Genomic DNA, 17,787 nt, shown 5'->3' with positions numbered 1-17,787 from the left:
GGGCTAAACATTGGCCAGTTACAATATATTCGTAATATAATGCTAATAAATATTCAACATAAAATTCTTATTTATATTGCATTTATGACCGCGAAACATTTGCAACGTAGAAATCGAAATTAGAAATAATGACAATCGCAATGATTCATTACTTTTTTGTATCACATTTACGTATGTTCCATTTATTGATAACACTAATACGACTATGTTGTCTGGTTATTTCCATTACTTTCCATTTTTTTAAATAATTGTAAAAACAATATTTTGCAAATTTGATTACTTTTTTCTGGCTAAAAAAAATGATAACTGAGGATCATAATGTCTGTAATAATAATTGTTTGTTAATTACATTAATTCGTACAAGAACATCTTGTGTTGGTTCTTCATCGGCATTAATTCATATTCTGATTTACTTCATCAGAGAATTTCATGTTTACTGTAAAGTATTATAATTAATGTGTCGGCAAAATATATAAACTAATTGTTTTAAATATATTATCAGATAAGTAGAACATTGCAAGAAGTAAAACATGCAATAAGTACAACATATGCAAATGCGTTACATAAAAGTAATGTACCATAACAAAAATCATCAATTCAAATTTCAAATCATATAAAGATAAAGTTGCAATTGTTCATCGGTAATTAATGCAACCTAAATAAAAATATTACCTTGAATTTGCATTAGCATTATATTGCAAATGGACCATAAATACTGGCCAATGTACAATCTCATTTACGTATCGGCTCTCGTCGATAACGTTTCTATTAAAACAGTTCAATTGTATTATATATTATTGCATATAACTGATTATACGCAATATGAGATGTTTCGTGTATGTTATATCAATTCTCTCCATAGCAACTACAAGTTTCGGAAAACTGCATGTCGATTACCAATGGAAATACATTGATCTTCTCTGGGAGAGTGAGCAACAGAAACAGGAAGCGATAGACACCGGAAGATATAATGCTAGTCGATACTTCTTGTTCGACGTGGACAAGGCCCCTGGTAAGTCGACACTATTCAAAGATTTTGTAGTAATTCTTTACTGAAATGGAGACACATTTTTACACTAAAGCTTTAACTAAACATTATTTAAGTCTTATATAAAATTTTGATGCTGCATATAATATTACAACAAAATTGTAATGTAATTATGATAAACATTTTTCACAGTACAATTTGTGTTTTTCACATTTTTATAGATGGTAGAGTATTTGTTACCTCGGTGAGAATATTCGATGGAATACCAGTTTCTATAATGACGGTAACTGAGAAACAGGGTGAAGGTGGTTTACTATTGCGTCCGTATCCAGATTGGTCTTGGTATAAAGATGATTGCAAAGGTATTAAAGATGGTAGTTGTCAAATTCAGGTAAGTGTTACTATTTTGTGTCTAAAGAAATAAGTTTGAGTGTTACGTTTAAACGACCGACAATTAGATGTTATATGTTTATAATATATAATGTGCTAATAATAATTTGTGTAATAAGAATAGAACGTAAAATATTTACGATCTTTTACCATTTCAGATCAAGTGCAATCATTTGTTTATTGTGGATGATGGTAAAACTGGTGATAATCTCTTATATTACTGTCCAGCGCAGTTATTGATCTTCGATTTATCAACTGATAAATTAGTTAAACGTGTTGAGATCCCAGACCACCTCATTTCTAACAAAACTGGTTATGGATCATTATGCTCAATTGAAATTATTGTTCCAGATTGCAGAAATGTGAAGGATAATGTAATTGTAAGTATATTTTCTTGTATGCAGAATGTCAGCACTAACACGATTTCCGAAAGTCCCCACATGCGTTTCCCCATCGCCGTGGTTTCCATTCTCATACGCACGGACCCGTGACTCTATCTGTGCTTCGCGCCTTTATCTGTTACACTGAATATAATCGCTTGGTGCTACTGAAAGATATATAAATTAGTAATCGATACTCTTCGTCAATCGTATTGCTTCCCATTCCTAATCCACATTAACACAAAATAATTAAAGAATATATTATATGTATTATTATTATATGTAAAAAGTATCACGTAATTTTATTTAAAAAAAATGGTATTTTTTATATTTTTTGCCTTTATTTAGAAAAAAATATGACTAAAACATGGTCTATTTAAAATCATTCCAAATTTCGTCTAAAAAATCGTTTTTGGTATTGTCAATAATTTTAAAGAACATTAGCTGCCCATATAGCACTTTGCAGCCATGTTACAGAAATCTTTCTTTGCAAAATTGCAACATTGCAGAAACGTTGAGACTTTAAAAATATTGTAATGCGATATTGCAGCAATAATGCAATGTAGTGTATCCCAAGTAGAAAAAAATGTTTTTAAAATTATTTCAGAAACATTTTTAAAAATGTTTTCAAAAACGTTAAAAATAATGGGATGTCTCCTTGTTATTAAAAAAATAGTTATTATAATATTCCTTTCCAGGAAATTGTTTTTTAGTAATTTTCTAAACGGTCTCCCATTTAAGTTATAACCGCACCAAATGTAGCTTGACTTATGCAATCTGATCCCTCGAGATGATTTGTGAACACATTGTGTTAATACGTGCATATCACTGATAGATCAGGTCAATATATATTATCGAAAATAAAACATGTATAATTAAAGTATATTATTTTTATAAACATATATAAAACTGTAGTTCGTTTACTGATTTTCACAAATGCGGAATAGCATCTGGAATAACTTTCCTATTATTAGTTTAAATAAGAATACAACTAGAAAAAATCAAGAAGATACAATATTAAATATACAAAAATTATTATTGTTTAATTTTAAATTGTTATTCCAAAGAATTACGTAAAATAAATTTAGACTTAAACGTTTTTTAAATAGATTTCAAAATAACTAATAATTGGAAAATAAATAGTTCAAATGTTAAATAAAAAGAATAAATAAATACAATTTTACAAACAAAAAATAAATATCGAACGTCAACATTAAATAAACTTTAAATAAACATTAAATATATATTTAATAAACATTTTAAAATGTTTAATAAAATAATTTTCTTACGAGTATTTCACAAAAAATAAATAATTAAAAATATTAAATAAATATTTATATTAAGTTAAAAAAATATTTATTAAAATCATTTTCTCAAATGTGTAATTAATAAAGACTAACAAGGAACCTTTCAGAAGTGTCCGCCTCAGATTTAGATGAACCTTTAATTCGTTGTAGTACAAATAAAAATAAGGAACACGTATTTTTTCATACGTGTCCAATCTTACTTGTAGGGGGTGAAACATCCCTTTGAAGAAAATCGGTTTTCTACTTTCGAAGCATACATCGTCGAAACTATAAAAAATACAAAAAAATTTACTAGTTGAAAAATTTTGCTTATAAAAAAAACAAAAATAAAAAAAAACAGATTAGTGCCAAAAAAATGTAAAAAAATTTTTTTTTAATTGAAAGTTGAATGGTTTGAAAAGTACTTTGTAACAGTAACAAATACAATTTTTAAAAATATTTTTTACATCTTTCCCAATCAGTTACCTTTTCTTTTGAGAATTTTTATTTCTTTTTATAAGCAAAATCTTTCAATTAAAACATTTTTTTCTATCTCTTATATCTGTACTGTATACGTAATAAAGACTCGTCTAAATCTGAGGCGGACACCTCCAAAAGGTTCCTTGTAAGTATTGAAAAAAATAGTATGTAAAAGTTATACAAATATTTACTGAAATCATTTTCTCAAGTAATTAATTTATAAAAATAAATATTTAAACAATATTAAATTAATGTTTAAAAAACATTTTAAAGAAATCATTACTTTAAATGTATAGTATATTCAATGAAAAATAATTAAATAAATTTTAAATAAATATTTTTCAGAAAATTAGTTAAGAAAATAAATATTAATGAGAAACAAACATTTAAAAACATTAAAAAATTATTTTCTACTGCTTGGAATAAAAAATAATACTTTATAATATTATAATAGTTGATCTTTTACTATGGATATCCGGATATCCGAGTATCCGGATAGTGATATTATCCGGATTCTATATCCGAATATTTCGGATAGAATATGAAGATCCGGATATCCGAATCAATCCGGATTATTTTTTTTCATCTTATCTAAAAAGTTTACAATTGGTATAAAAATCCGGATCCGGATTTGAAAATTGTGTTACAAAGAGAACGAAAAGTACCAGCTTGACATTGCCAGTGTCTGTTTATGTTGACACTCACACTCGCCGTTCGAAGGTTGAGCTCGCTAACACGCGGCTTTGAATTATCATTGTCTGGCAGCGTTATTGGCATTTAGAAAACGAAAATCTACTTATCAGTGTTTGAGAAGTGTACTATGTCAAAGAAGAGAAGTTGGGTATGGCAATATTGCACGGCTTCCGCAGACAAGCTTGAATATCTCAGTATACCCGCATCATCAGCTGGATCTGAAAGAGTGTTTTCCACGTGTGGAAACACTGTAACTATAAAAAGATGTTGCCTTGATCCTGCCAATGTCGATGTTCTTGTCTTTCTGTTCCAAAATCGGAATCTGTTTAATTAACTTGTTTAATTGACCAATTAAAAAAATATTATTAAGTTATGAAGTTATTATTATAAAACTTCTATATATTATGTTTTTGTTCTATATATTATGTTTTCGTTCTATGTCAAGAAATAAAAATTTATCTTTATAATGAGATCTTTTTTCTATAAGAATCATCTGAATAACAAACAATTTAATGGTTTGGATCCGAACGGCTTCAAATTTGGATCCGAAAGATCCGGATATCCGCTTCAATCGGATATTTAATCTCGGATCTATCTCTATCTCGGATATCCGAATATCCGGATAAACGGATAATTGTCAACTCTAAAAAAAATAATACTTTATAATATTATAATAGTTGATCTTTTACATTTAGATATACAATCTGTGGCAAATATATACAAGTGACAAAAATTTTAAAAACATTAATAAATATACAATGTATTCTAATAATTTTAACAACTTATATTTTGAACTGTTTATATAACTTCTTTTCTTCTGTTTAAATCCTGAATAACATACACACAAAATATAATCAATTTTATATATTTTATATTTTAATAAATCTCTTGTATTGCGTTTAAGCACTAGTTTATTTAATAATATGTATAAAATTGATTAATATTTAACAAAACTTGATTTAAAAAATATGCAAATATACATAAATATTTAACCTAAACATAAAATATCATAGCAACTTATTTTCACAACTTTTTCTTCTTAATATTATTGTACCAATGTTAAGTTCATGTTACATATCTTAATAATGTTTCTGCAATATTGCACTGCAACATACAATGTTGCAACGTTGCAGCAATATTGATGCAAACTTTTGTGCTGTATGAGTGGATTGATTAAAATGGAACATTCAACATATAATATAATCTTGTGCTAATCAATTTGCGATTCAGGTACTGTTTGGAGATCTTGATAGTGGTGGTCTAGTGGTATATAATGCACGTTCGTCAAAAATGTGCAGAATAGAAAATGAATTCATGAAAATTACTAATCCTTATTTTGTGATAGAAAATCAGAGTTACTATTTATCAGGCGGTATATACGGTATGACAATTATTGATAAAGGTAAGTATTTGTTTTTTTTTTGTTTTAGTAGAAAAAATTGTTTTTATGTGCTTTTGTTATATCATACGGTTTTTAATTCTAACATCAAATTCTATAGATGTAATGATATGACTCATTTATTTAATATTATTTTTATTCTTCTCTTTTACTTTATTATTATTTACATGCACATATACTTTATATACTAATAATTGCATATGAAAGCGTAAATGTCTTGCAAGTGACTCATCACATTTTCATAATTTCTGTAATGATTAACATTTGTATTATATTTTAGATTTCTATTATGCTAAGATTGAGGGAAACAAAATATATAAAACTGAACTTTCGAAGCTAACAGAATGTGAGGAAAACGATATTAATCAGGCTAATAAACAAACTCAAGTGAGGGTATTGGAAGGTCAAACGTTAAGTTTAACGTCTGACAGATGTGCAATATTTTTTAACGATATTACAAAAACGTCTATTAAATGCGCGGATGTTACTAATGGAACTATTTCCAAGGAGGTGAGATATCCGAATACAATTATTTTCTACATCCCAGATAATATTTTAGAAATTTGGATTCTACTAACAGTTGTCGTCGACAACGACGTTTAGCGTTATATTTTTATTGTCATTGATTACATTTTGTTTAAGAAACTTGTTGCATATGATCCAATACAATTGCAATTCCCAATTGGGATGAAGATTAGAAATGGCGAATTATTAATTATATCAAATAGATATCATCTATATATATCTGATTCATATAATATAAATGAGATAAATTTCCGTATACTATCAATTCCCATTACGGATATAGAAAAGGACACAAATTGTTTTTCTTCCTGTAACAACTAAGGTATGTTATCATATTTTACTTCTTATTCTGTTTATTATATATTTTGACAAACAGTCACAAAACTAATTGTCTAGACACAAGATATGAAGAATTTCTTTTATGCTACAAATTTCAAATATTATAATTTTTTACAGAAACTCACCTAGAAATGAAAATCCTTGTCAGTGATATATTTGCATCGAAAGCAAACTTGTATTCAAACTAAAAAAATTGATTGGCCTGTTATTAACAAAATCATATTAAAAGATATATTTAAATAACATTGCAAAGCAAAACGCCGATACTACTTTATCTCTATCTGTATCTACGTAAATTTAAAAACACGTAAAAAAGACAAAACTATGGCAAAATAATATTAAATACAGAAGATTATCTTATACTGTCACAAAACCAACCAACTGTTTAATAAGAAAAAAATAAAAAGCTAATTGACTCAATGTCTTAGATAATCATCATTTTGGTTACACAAAATTTTTGAAACATTCATAGACAGAAGTCAATTTGTACATGGAATGCCTATAATTGATCTTGAGAATTGAACAAAGTAGCGTACTTTGAAAAACTTGTGCTGTAATATTAAATGTATGTGTACTATCTTTAAGGAAACGAAAATTAAATCAACATGATATCTTAATAAGTAATTTTCAATTTCTTTTAAGACGTTAACATTGGCGAGATACGTCAAAATCAATTAGGAATAAAAATCCTTCTCAGTGAGTGATATGTTTAATCAAAAGCAAACTTGTATTCAAACTAAAAAAATTTTCTGACCTATTATTAACAAAATCAGATTTAAAGATATATTTAAATAAAATTGTAATACAAAAGTATCTATTTTACTTTATCTCTGTATTTATTTGTATAATACTTAATTTTGAAAATGTGTGTAAAAGATGACAAAATTGTAGCAGAGTAATATTAAATAAGAAAATCTTATACACATTCACAAAACTAACTGTTCAATATATGTATAAAAAATTAAAAAAGTAATTAACTCAATTTTTTAGATGTTTATTTTGGATTATATAAAATTTCGAAAACAAGTCATGGAAATCGATTTTTACATGGAATATCCATAATTGGTCTTACAGATTAAACAATGTAGCGTACTTTGAAAAAGTTGCACTGTAATAATAAATATAGGTATGTATTTTTATTGAAACGCAAAATAAATTGATAATTGATAATTTTTTTTAAGTCACTCGAAAGTTAATTCAACTTACAATTAATAAGTAATAATTAATAATTAAATCTAAATCGTGATTTGTATATAATCCAATTTATGACAACATAAGCTATATATTGTATACCGAAAGAAACGGTACACAATTTCAAAGAATCAGAATGTGACTGTGACAGTATATAGCACATCTCATTTTTAATGTGAGTTTAGTTTGAACGTCGAATGACAAGGCTTGTCCTTCAAATTCTGACCAGCGAATTGAGGAGAAATTGAGAAGCAATGATACTAAATTTTACAACTGACATTGTCATACTATTGACATTTTTCAGAAATATGCGTTTGCTTGCGTTCTACCTGTGTAACTCGAATATACGCAAATGTATCGTAATGTAAATGTATCAAGCGTTTTTTATAATGGCAAGAAACGAGAAGATGGGGCAAAGCAAAACGCGAATAAGACGAGGAGAACGCCCCACCGCTAATTGCACCCGAAGAAGTAATTACTTTCTTTCGTGCTCGATGATCCGCGATAAAAGCCTAACCACATACCGATAAGCTTCCTTGACGAAAAAACGAAAGTGCTCACCAATGCGTGACTTGAAGTGCCACGTCTGTTAAGCACCCTCAAAAAAAGCTCGGATAACTGTGCGCACTTCATGGCCCGTAATGTTACCGGAAACAGTCGCAATATAGACGAAGCTGACGGTTCTAACTACTAGTATAATCTCGCGAGATGCTCAGCTCAGAACTGTCTGCAATACGTCTCTGTGAAGTTAGCAGCTCATTTTTCTGCACCGCAAGTTTTTATGCAAGTTCTATTTGCACCCTCAATAGTTCTAGAGTTCCTGATAGTTTATAACAATAGTTCCGCTGAATTAACATTAAAAATGATAATTTGAAAATATGAGGTGCCAACTTTGCGTGGCATCTCAAGTTTCGAAAAAATTGATTTTGACATTGGAATTCTATAGTTCTCGAAGAGTTCTAGAGTTCTCAATAGGTTATATTACCAGTTTCGACTTATATATATATTTAAACAATTGTTAATCCCGCGGGCTGGCACCGCACTGCAAGAATAAAGTACCATCTTGTTCACAGTTCTGGACGAGTTCTTGGCATTTTTCGATAGTTCCGCAATAGTTCTAAAGCTTTCTGTAGTTTCGTCAAGATTTCTCGCCTCTAACCATTTTTTTCCTAATTTTTAAACCGCGAGCTGGCTGCGCACTGCAAGAGTCTTTGCTCTTGGTGAACTATTTGGTAAACCATTGGTGAACTATTGAAAAATGCCAAGAACTCGCCCAGAACTCTCAACAAGATGGTACTTTACTCTTGTAATGCGGTGCCAGTAGTGCGGTGCCAGGCCGCAGGTTTAACAATTGTTTAAATAAATATATAAGTCGGAACTAGTAATGTAACCTATTGAGAACTCTAAAACTCTTCGAGAACTATAGAATTCCAAAGTCAAAAACAATTTTTTAGAAATTTGAGGTGCGGAAAAAAAAATTAAAAAATTTTTTTAAAATATTTAATGACCAGAACTATAGTTTAAACTAATTGAGAACTCTAGAACTCTTTGAGAACTATAGAATTCCAATGTCAAAATCAATTTATTCAAAACTATTCAAAACACGCAAAGTTGGCACCTCATATTTTTAAATTATCATTTTTAATGTTATTTCGGCGAAACTATTGTTATAAACTATTAGGAACTCTAGAACTATTGAGGGTGCAAATAGAACTTGCATAAAAACTTGCGATGCAGAAACATGGTGCTAACTTCACAGAGACTTGCAATACCATGTTTCTTGATTAAAAGTGAGCATTAATATTGCGGCATATCGCAGAACATGTAGAAGTGCTAGTCCAAGTTTATAATAACAGTGATAACAAACAAAGAAATTTTCACTGAAAATTAGAAAAAAGTTGTCGCGATTATATTCGCTCAAGCTTCAAAATTCGCCATAAACGTTATAATATTATGTGTGGTTATTTCTATTTTTCGATGAAAAAAGTGCATATAAGTTTTCAAATATTTAAATTTGGACAAGAAAGAATCTATACGTCTCTTCTCTACTATTTTACTAGTATTATTAATAACGTTTTTTATATATAAAAATAACATTTTATATATAATTACTTTTTATATATATAAAATAATATTTAAAAAGTTTAGTGTTTTTTTTGTTTTCGATTTATGAAACACCCACCATACATTTCCTGTAATATAATCTCATATTTTCTAAATAATTTATTACTTTTACAAAGTTCTAGATTTCTGCCTTAGAAGGCATTTTGTAAATTACAAACGCTTTACTTGAACTTCATAACAAAATGGCAGCTTGTGTAGATTAAATCTACCTAAAAGCTCTCTTAAGGGAGAGAGAGAGAGAGAGAGATTGCGCGCATCCGAAAATCAGTATCTGTATGCATTATACCATTAATAGACAGCGTCGTATTTCTAACTGAAATGAGGAATTACGTAAATTTGTACTCTCCTCGTCTACTCATTAGTGAAGCACGATGAGATTACTACACTATACTTTAGATTATAACTTTGGTATTACGCTTAATTTCCCAGTTATGCGATTTCCATGGATATCCAACGATTTTCTAACAGCAATTTTACTCACGTTGCTTATTACACTCGGGATTCCCTGTGGTTTCTCAGCGTGCAACGTTTATTTGTTAATTGTTTCTTTTTTATTTAGAGTTTCAAGCTTGGCGCTAATAAGTATAATATAAAAATATTTATAAAAATATAAAAAATAAAAAAAAACATAGTTGATGCGGGATAATCATATTAAGTATTTATGCATGTATGTAATGTATAAAATATTGATATAATTAATGTAATTCTAATTGCAATCGCAATTTCTTGGAAATATAATACATCTATGATAAATTTTGAACTTACCACGATCATTTCAATACCAATTATGTAGAAAAAAGGAAAGGTATTAATTCCTAAATTATTTCTCATTTTTTCACAAGATATCTTATAATCTGGATTAATAATAATAGTAATCACGTGAATAACCGAATATAATTAAGACACACACGCACGCACGCACGCACAAATGCATATACGTATACATATATAATTAAATGTTAAGACAAAAAATATTCTCTCTTAAAACGAGATTTATAATATATTATACGCATCGTTACATTTATTTACATTATTACACAGTAATGTAAAATTGCAAGTAACAGATAATAATAAATCAGTTATCAGTTGATTAACTCACGGCTGCTCCGTCGCTAATATCTCCCCCTAACCTCCTCTTCCTCCCCCGCCCCATTGATGTTCCTTTATGGTACATTACATTCACTCGCGAAAACACGGCTGATTCCGCGACTGCGCGTAACTTTGCACAGCACTCTCGACATTAACCGCACGCGATGCACATTTCGTTGCATTACGACGGAAAAACATTACGACTCGAGTATCATTGCACGAAGACACGTATCCACTCGCTCGACGTCCGTCTCGATTATCGACACGATGGACGAATCTCGAGTGGAGGGAACTCGAAAAACGCGCGACCAACTTCACGCGGCAATTCATTGCGACACTACACCTGTCTTTCCTGATGGCACTTGTACTTTACGAATCTTGGCTTGTTATCACGATTGACAGTTTTTAACTAATGTTTTGCTAGAGACTTATTACTCTACTACTCTAAACTATCTAAGTAAAAAAGATTGAACCTCTCCAGAAAGTTTTATATATTTTCCAGGAATTTTTATTAAAATTCCAGGTAAGATTAGAGAATTTTTGAATATAGCTTTGAAATAAATTGATTTTATTTCACACTTTTTAACATACTTTAAATATATATTATATAATCACAAAAAATATGTGACATAAATCTCTTTCAGACAAAAATAGTTCAAAAACTATATAAACATAAACTTATTAAAAATTGTAATAACAAACGTAATATATCTAATAAAAAAAAATAATATTTATATATAATTAAATAATTGAATATCTAGTAAGCACAAAGTAGTTACATACATATAAACATATATCTATATTTTTAAAGTTTCAATTTGTTCTTTAAGTGCATTTGCTTCTTTCTGAGCATTTTCTAGAATTTTTAAACGTTTGTTCTCCAATTCTGTTACTTCTAAAGTTTTTTCCTTTTCATAGACACTTCTTGTTCTACAACAGATGCTTGCTGGTGACGTCGATTAAAATCTTCTATATAACGGAAATGAGCATTTCAAACAATAAGCAAAAGAGCTTTAGGTATTTGTAAAACATCAATACCTTCATGTAATACGGCATCATATATTTGACGACGCACAACTATGGATTTTTCCCGCATATTTTTAAAGACATTCAGCATTTACTGAAAAACCTCGTTCTACATTTGCATTGCCATGTGAAAAGCAACAAATCATTTTTATTACATTCATGAATTCCTTAAAATCTTGGCCTACAATATTTCGCCAAAAGTGATTTAAGCGTTTTTCATTACGATTATAAGATTTCATAGTATCCATGATGTACGGTCGCGATGTAAGGTCTCGAAACTGTCAAATTACGATATCAGCTATTGATCCAGCTAAACGATTGTTTTCATTAATACTACATAAATTGTGTAAACGTCTCTTGGCTAAATTTAAATTTGAAGTTATGAGACTTGGATCTAAGCAAGTAACAGCTTTCGTCAAAGTATATGTTAACGGAGATCGTGTCATTAATTTGGACACAAATTTCTGGAGACACTTCTTACAATCTTGTCGAAATTGAAGAAAATCTACATTCTTAATGTCGACTTTTTTTATTGCTTTTAGAGTATCAAATCCTAATATAATATTTTTTGCTGAAAGAAGATTTTCCTGTGTCTGAACATCTTTTAATAAGATTGATGACATATTGTCTATTATTTCGGGTTTCATAAAACGTTCTAATACGTTTTTCAACATTAAACAAAGAGCACTATGTAAAAAAGGAACCAAAGGTACGTTTGACTGGAATGCCTTTAAAAAAGGTTTGAAGAAAGCAAGCTTTGCACATAATAAAGGATCTTGAATGCATTTTAGAATTATCTTATAACTTTCACACGTTGGTTCAATTTTGTCTCGTTGTAAACCTTCTACAAATTTTTTAATGCATTGTGTAACATCAATTGCTCTTTGAGCTACTGCACAATTTTCCAACCATCTTATGGAACAAAATTTAAGTGGAAACATATCAGAACCAGAATAATGAATGTATAAAGCTCTACGAGCCGGCACATCTTTGAAGAGATCATACAATGCTCTCATGTATGAGATAATGTTTCAATCTGTAGCACATATACCGGATTTGAATGTACAATACAAAGAATGGAGACCGCAACTTCCAATATCAAGTAATTTGTGGTTTGAGAATTCCAATTTATATTATTTTAAAAAAGCCCAATTTACGATTGGTCCATCCATAGATACTTGCAGCAATTTTTCTGTCAGATTTCCAATACCTTCTTTAAATGCTTCAAAAAGATCCGTTGCTCTTGCGTCGAAGAAAACGTGAAGTTAAGTATCGTGTTTCTACTTCTTCTTTTTCTTCATCTTATCAAAATCTTACATTTATATCCATTTGTTGACGTTTTATAACTTTGTCGAGAGATTCGTGAAAGTCAACAGCAATAAAAGTTGCACGGTTTACATTTTCTATTAATTTCTTATTAAAGAAAGGAGCGATGCCGTACATAATAATACATCCAATTTTAGTTCTCATCAGTTGCATTTTTTGAGCAATGCAATTATCCGTAAACATTTTCTTAAGGACACGTGCGTCTTTTTCTGAATCACGCAATGATTTGTGGGTCATTACAGTTTCTATGTACCATAGTACTTCAGCTTTTATAATATCATCTTTCAACAAAAATGTTTCAATACCATGTTGCATCGATTGATTAGGTAAAAATTGATTAGTATAGAAACACGTAGACGAAGATTCAGCAATAGGATCAGGAAGATTCAGGATTTACTTGAGCTGATTCAGAGGAAGAAATAGAAGAAACAGCTAAAGCAGAATCGTCAGCTATAGCTAAAAAATCTCTTAATGATATGGAATTACATCGGACAATGTGTTTTTTGATCTTCATGTGACTTACAAGAGCTGACTTTCCCATATTACTCAAAAAATATTGCAATAACATAAAATGCAGCGAGCATAATTTGGGTTCTCTGTTATAGGCTGTAGCCAGTTTTGAAATTCAGAGTTTTTAAGCCAGATTTCTTGAAATTTTATTAATTTTGACATCATAAAAGCCGTCAATCTGTACATAATAATCAAATAATAACTTTATTATTGAATGAAAATTAACAATGTGGAAGTTTTGATTCTATAATTTGAATCATCTTCAGTACAAAAATTAAAGTGATAGTATTAATAATTACGGTGACTATTACAATTCCTATTCGCATTCGAGGAAATTATAATAGTCACCGTAATTGTTAATACTGTTACTTTAATTTTTGTATTTTTGTTACTGAAAATAATCCAAACCATAGGAACGAAATTTCTACATTGGATAATTATACGGGCCTTACCTCTAATTTCGATAAAATTAAACTTTTTGCTTAAAATGAAAGAAGATGACAGAAATAATTGCTGCTCTGCTCCCCGAAGTGAAATATCAATTGTTAAAGTTGGACGAATTTAGATTGGGAAACCTGTCAGATAAGGTACATATAGCGATATGAAGATGCGCCATGACAACATGCGCATGCTCTATGGTATATGAAAAGTGCGCAAATTTGAAAGACGTGTATAATGTAATATTTGTGATTTCAATGAACTAAATTTAAAAAATGTAAGAAATTGTTTTGTCAAAAAGATATGAAATATAAAATTTTAGAAGTAAAACTTCAAAAAATTCCAGGACTAATGATCAAATTGATCAAATTTCCAGGAAAATCCAGGATTCCAGGGGGCATAATGTGAAATCCATGACTTTGCAGGTTTTTCCAGGTAGTGGACACCATGCGTATTAAAAAAAAAAACGTCTGCATGCGTGATTCGGAAAGTAGATTTTAATAATAACGAAGCATCGTCATTCCGTAATTACAAAATAATTTATTTTTAAAAGTGCAGGAGATTATGGTTTTATTTATACTTTTTATTTATTAATATTACTTTTAAAATTGACTTGATTTCGCGTTAATATACTCGCAAAGTTCTCTCCAGTGTTGCGCAGCTACATTTGCATTTGAAACGTTTGTGGAAGTTTCTTGAAGCGCTTTACTCCAGCTTCCGCGAGTGTTCTTAGATAGCAGTTCCGCGATTGCGTTTGTACTTTGTTTCTGAAAATAAGTAAAGAAAGACTGAATCGCGCTTGTTGCATCATGTTATGCCCTCGATTGGTAATCTCTGCGATTTGTCGCAGGAAAAACGATCTAACGCGCTTTTGCTGGCACACATACTGGTTTTTATGATTATGAGAGTACACTCTATATCTGGGTTTTCTGTGTTCTGGTATTCTGCGGAATACCGAACATTACTTTCCAAGATATAAATAAGTTAAATATTGCACGAGATAAAGAAGAATAACAGAAATGGATGTCAAATTTAAGAATAGAAATATCAAATTATTCAAGTGAGATTGTACTTTATTGTTGATAGGTTGAATTGATCGGTCCACACAGTTACGAATTAAAACTGTGAGTTCCAAAAACCGAAGCAATAACCTTTATTGAAAGGCATATGTTAGTGTGTGATGATTGCATATATAACATTATTTACGTAGTTATGACGAAATAATCATCATCGCCATAAATCTGTCTTACTCATCTTCATAAGAACATACGTAAAAATCTTGTTTTTTAGCTTTAGATTTCTAAGAAATTATATAATATAGATAAATTCAGCAAAAATTTAACTGTGAATGCGTTATGTTGCAAAGAATGTAATATTGAATTTTTATGCAAGTCGTAGCATTTTCATAAAGGTGAACGAATTTCTTACGTTGCAATTGTTTATCAGTCCTAAATGAAATATAATGAAAAAGTCAGTCTCAATTTTCATATGCATCATGTTAAAAATATATTAAAAATTCTAACCAACATTAATGCAATTATGCAACCCCATTTATAAATTTGTTCTTGTCAGCGTTTCTATTAGCGCAGTTATTATTATTTTATATTATCAAAATAGTTCTTATTTTTTTAGTTAGAAAAAAATCATAAAAAAATCAAATTCAAAAAAAAACTGTTCTTGTAATTGTTTAAAAAATAGAGGATGATGGAAAAGATCGACAACGTAGACGCTTTCAGCGCATCGAAATCCTATAGAAACATCCTTCAAAGTTCAAAGCGCAAGACCCCCTCCCCATCCTAAATTTTGTAGATCGGTGTTATCAATAAATTGGCACATTATATGCAACAGAATTTCTATCTTAATAATGTTTAGATTTATATTTTGCTGATTTGTCGGAAAATAAAATATATAAAATGGAATATTCTAAGTTAACTAAAAGTGCAGAGAAAGATATTAATCGGGCTATTAATCAAACTCAATTAGTGAGTATGTTAGCTATAACGTCTGACAGATGCGCAATATTTTTCAGCGATATTACATAAACATCTATTAAATGCGCGGATGCTACTAAGGAACATATTTTCAACAAAGTGAGATAATGATTTTCAGAAACTTAGATTTTACTAACTAGATTGTTGCCGACAATGGTTAGCATCATATTTTTATTGTGGTAATGACATTCGTTTTAAGAAGCTTATTGCATATGATCCAAAACAATTGGAATTTCCAAGTGGGATGAAGATTAAATATGGTGAATTATTAGTTTTATCAAATAGATATCAACTATTTATATTTGATATATTGAATGTAAATGAAGTAAACTTCGGTGTTTTATCAATTCCCATTACGGACATAGAAGAGAACACAAATTGCTTTTTTTCTTGTAAATATTAAGGTATATCATATTTTATTTTTATTATTTTATTATATATTTTGACACATAGTCACAAAATTAATTGTCTGGCTATACGATATTGGAGAAATTCTTTTATGGAACACATTCCAAATTATTATAATATTATAATTTTCTAAAGAAAATACTATTGAAGTAGAAAATTCTTATCAATGACATATTTGCACCAAAACTAAACTTGTGTTCAAATTGAAAAACTTCAATGGCTTGTTATTAACAAAATTAGATCGACAGATATATTTAATATAATTGCAAAGTGTCGATTCTACTTCATCTTTATCTGTTTATATTTTAGTATGAAAATATGTGTAAGAGATGGCGAAATTGAGAGATAATAATATTAAATAAATAAGATAATCTCATATACAATCACGAAACTAATTCAATAAGAAAAAGAAAGAAAACTATTTGAGTCAATTTCTCAAATGGTCATTTTTAGTCATATGGAATTGTAAGAAACATTAATGGACAGCACTGTTTTTGATACGAAATATCCATGATTAACCTTAAGAGTTCAATAAATGTACGAACTTTGGAAAATGGTTGCACTGTAACAATAAAGGTATATGTATACAATTTTTATTAAAATAAAAAATAAATCGAGATAATACATTAATAAGTTCATTTACATTTCTTTTGAGACATTCGACAGTTAATTCAAGGTTTACTTTAACCTGTAATTAGATAAATTGTCAAAAGTTATCTAAAAATCTTTAAAAAATAGAGAAATGTATAAGGAATAAGTTTTAAAACTTGTGGATGCTTCTTATATATTTTTTTAAACGAGATTTGTAAACTTCCATTTCTGTTTTTTAATATCATTTGTTATTAAAATATGTAATTCAGACAAAAAAATGTTTAAATATAAATAGTCTGATACCAAGTAATATCTTATAATAAAATTCATATTAAATTGTTCATAATTATGTAAAATATTGAGTGAAAAATAACACAAAATATACAAAAAATTATTTCAAATTATAACTTTTTAATAGAAAACAAACTTTGAAGTCATAGACCACCTTCCTACTCCTTCAACCTCTCGTACGTGTGCGCGCGTGTCTGTATGTGTCAATTTATAAAATATGAAATGTGCGTATGTACGCATGCACGCATAAGCACGTGCGCACGCACACGCACATGTGCGCATTTTATGATTTATAAATTGCCTATTATAAATAGATAATAGC

The 17,787-nt window shown here is 29.1% G+C and overlaps 2 protein-coding genes across 5 annotated transcripts in view; one reads left to right on the top strand and one right to left on the bottom strand.

The window, feature by feature from the left end:
- LOC105195847 overlaps positions 1-17,787 on the bottom strand; it is a 154,565-nt gene that overhangs the window by 83,271 nt on the left and 53,507 nt on the right. The window lies entirely within an intron of this gene.
- LOC105196738 (major royal jelly protein 1) lies at positions 760-6,666 on the top strand. Its single transcript, XM_039448104.1, has 7 exons — positions 760-1,012; positions 1,210-1,379; positions 1,537-1,758; positions 5,448-5,619; positions 5,897-6,126; positions 6,259-6,463; positions 6,598-6,666. The coding sequence occupies exons 1-6, from the start codon at positions 823-825 to the stop codon at positions 6,460-6,462; spliced, it is 1,188 nt and encodes a 395-aa protein (XP_039304038.1). The 5' UTR covers positions 760-822; the 3' UTR covers position 6,463; positions 6,598-6,666.

The sequence above is a fragment of the Solenopsis invicta genome, chromosome 4, assembly GCF_016802725.1.
Source record: "Solenopsis invicta isolate M01_SB chromosome 4, UNIL_Sinv_3.0, whole genome shotgun sequence".
Taxonomy (NCBI): Eukaryota; Metazoa; Arthropoda; class Insecta; order Hymenoptera; family Formicidae; genus Solenopsis; species Solenopsis invicta.
Note: the sequence above shows the minus strand (reverse complement) of the source record. Positions and strands in the feature narration are given on the sequence as shown.

Coding starts and splice junctions, on each gene's coding strand:
- LOC105196738 (XM_039448104.1), top strand. CDS start 823: ATGAGATGTTTCGTGTATGTTATATCAATTCTCTCCATAGCAACTACA. Junction 1,013..1,209: donor CGACGTGGACAAGGCCCCTG/GTAAGTCGACAC, acceptor ACATTTTTATAG/ATGGTAGAGTATTTGTTACC. Junction 6,127..6,258: donor ATGGAACTATTTCCAAGGAG/GTGAGATATCCG, acceptor ATTTTGTTTAAG/AAACTTGTTGCATATGATCC.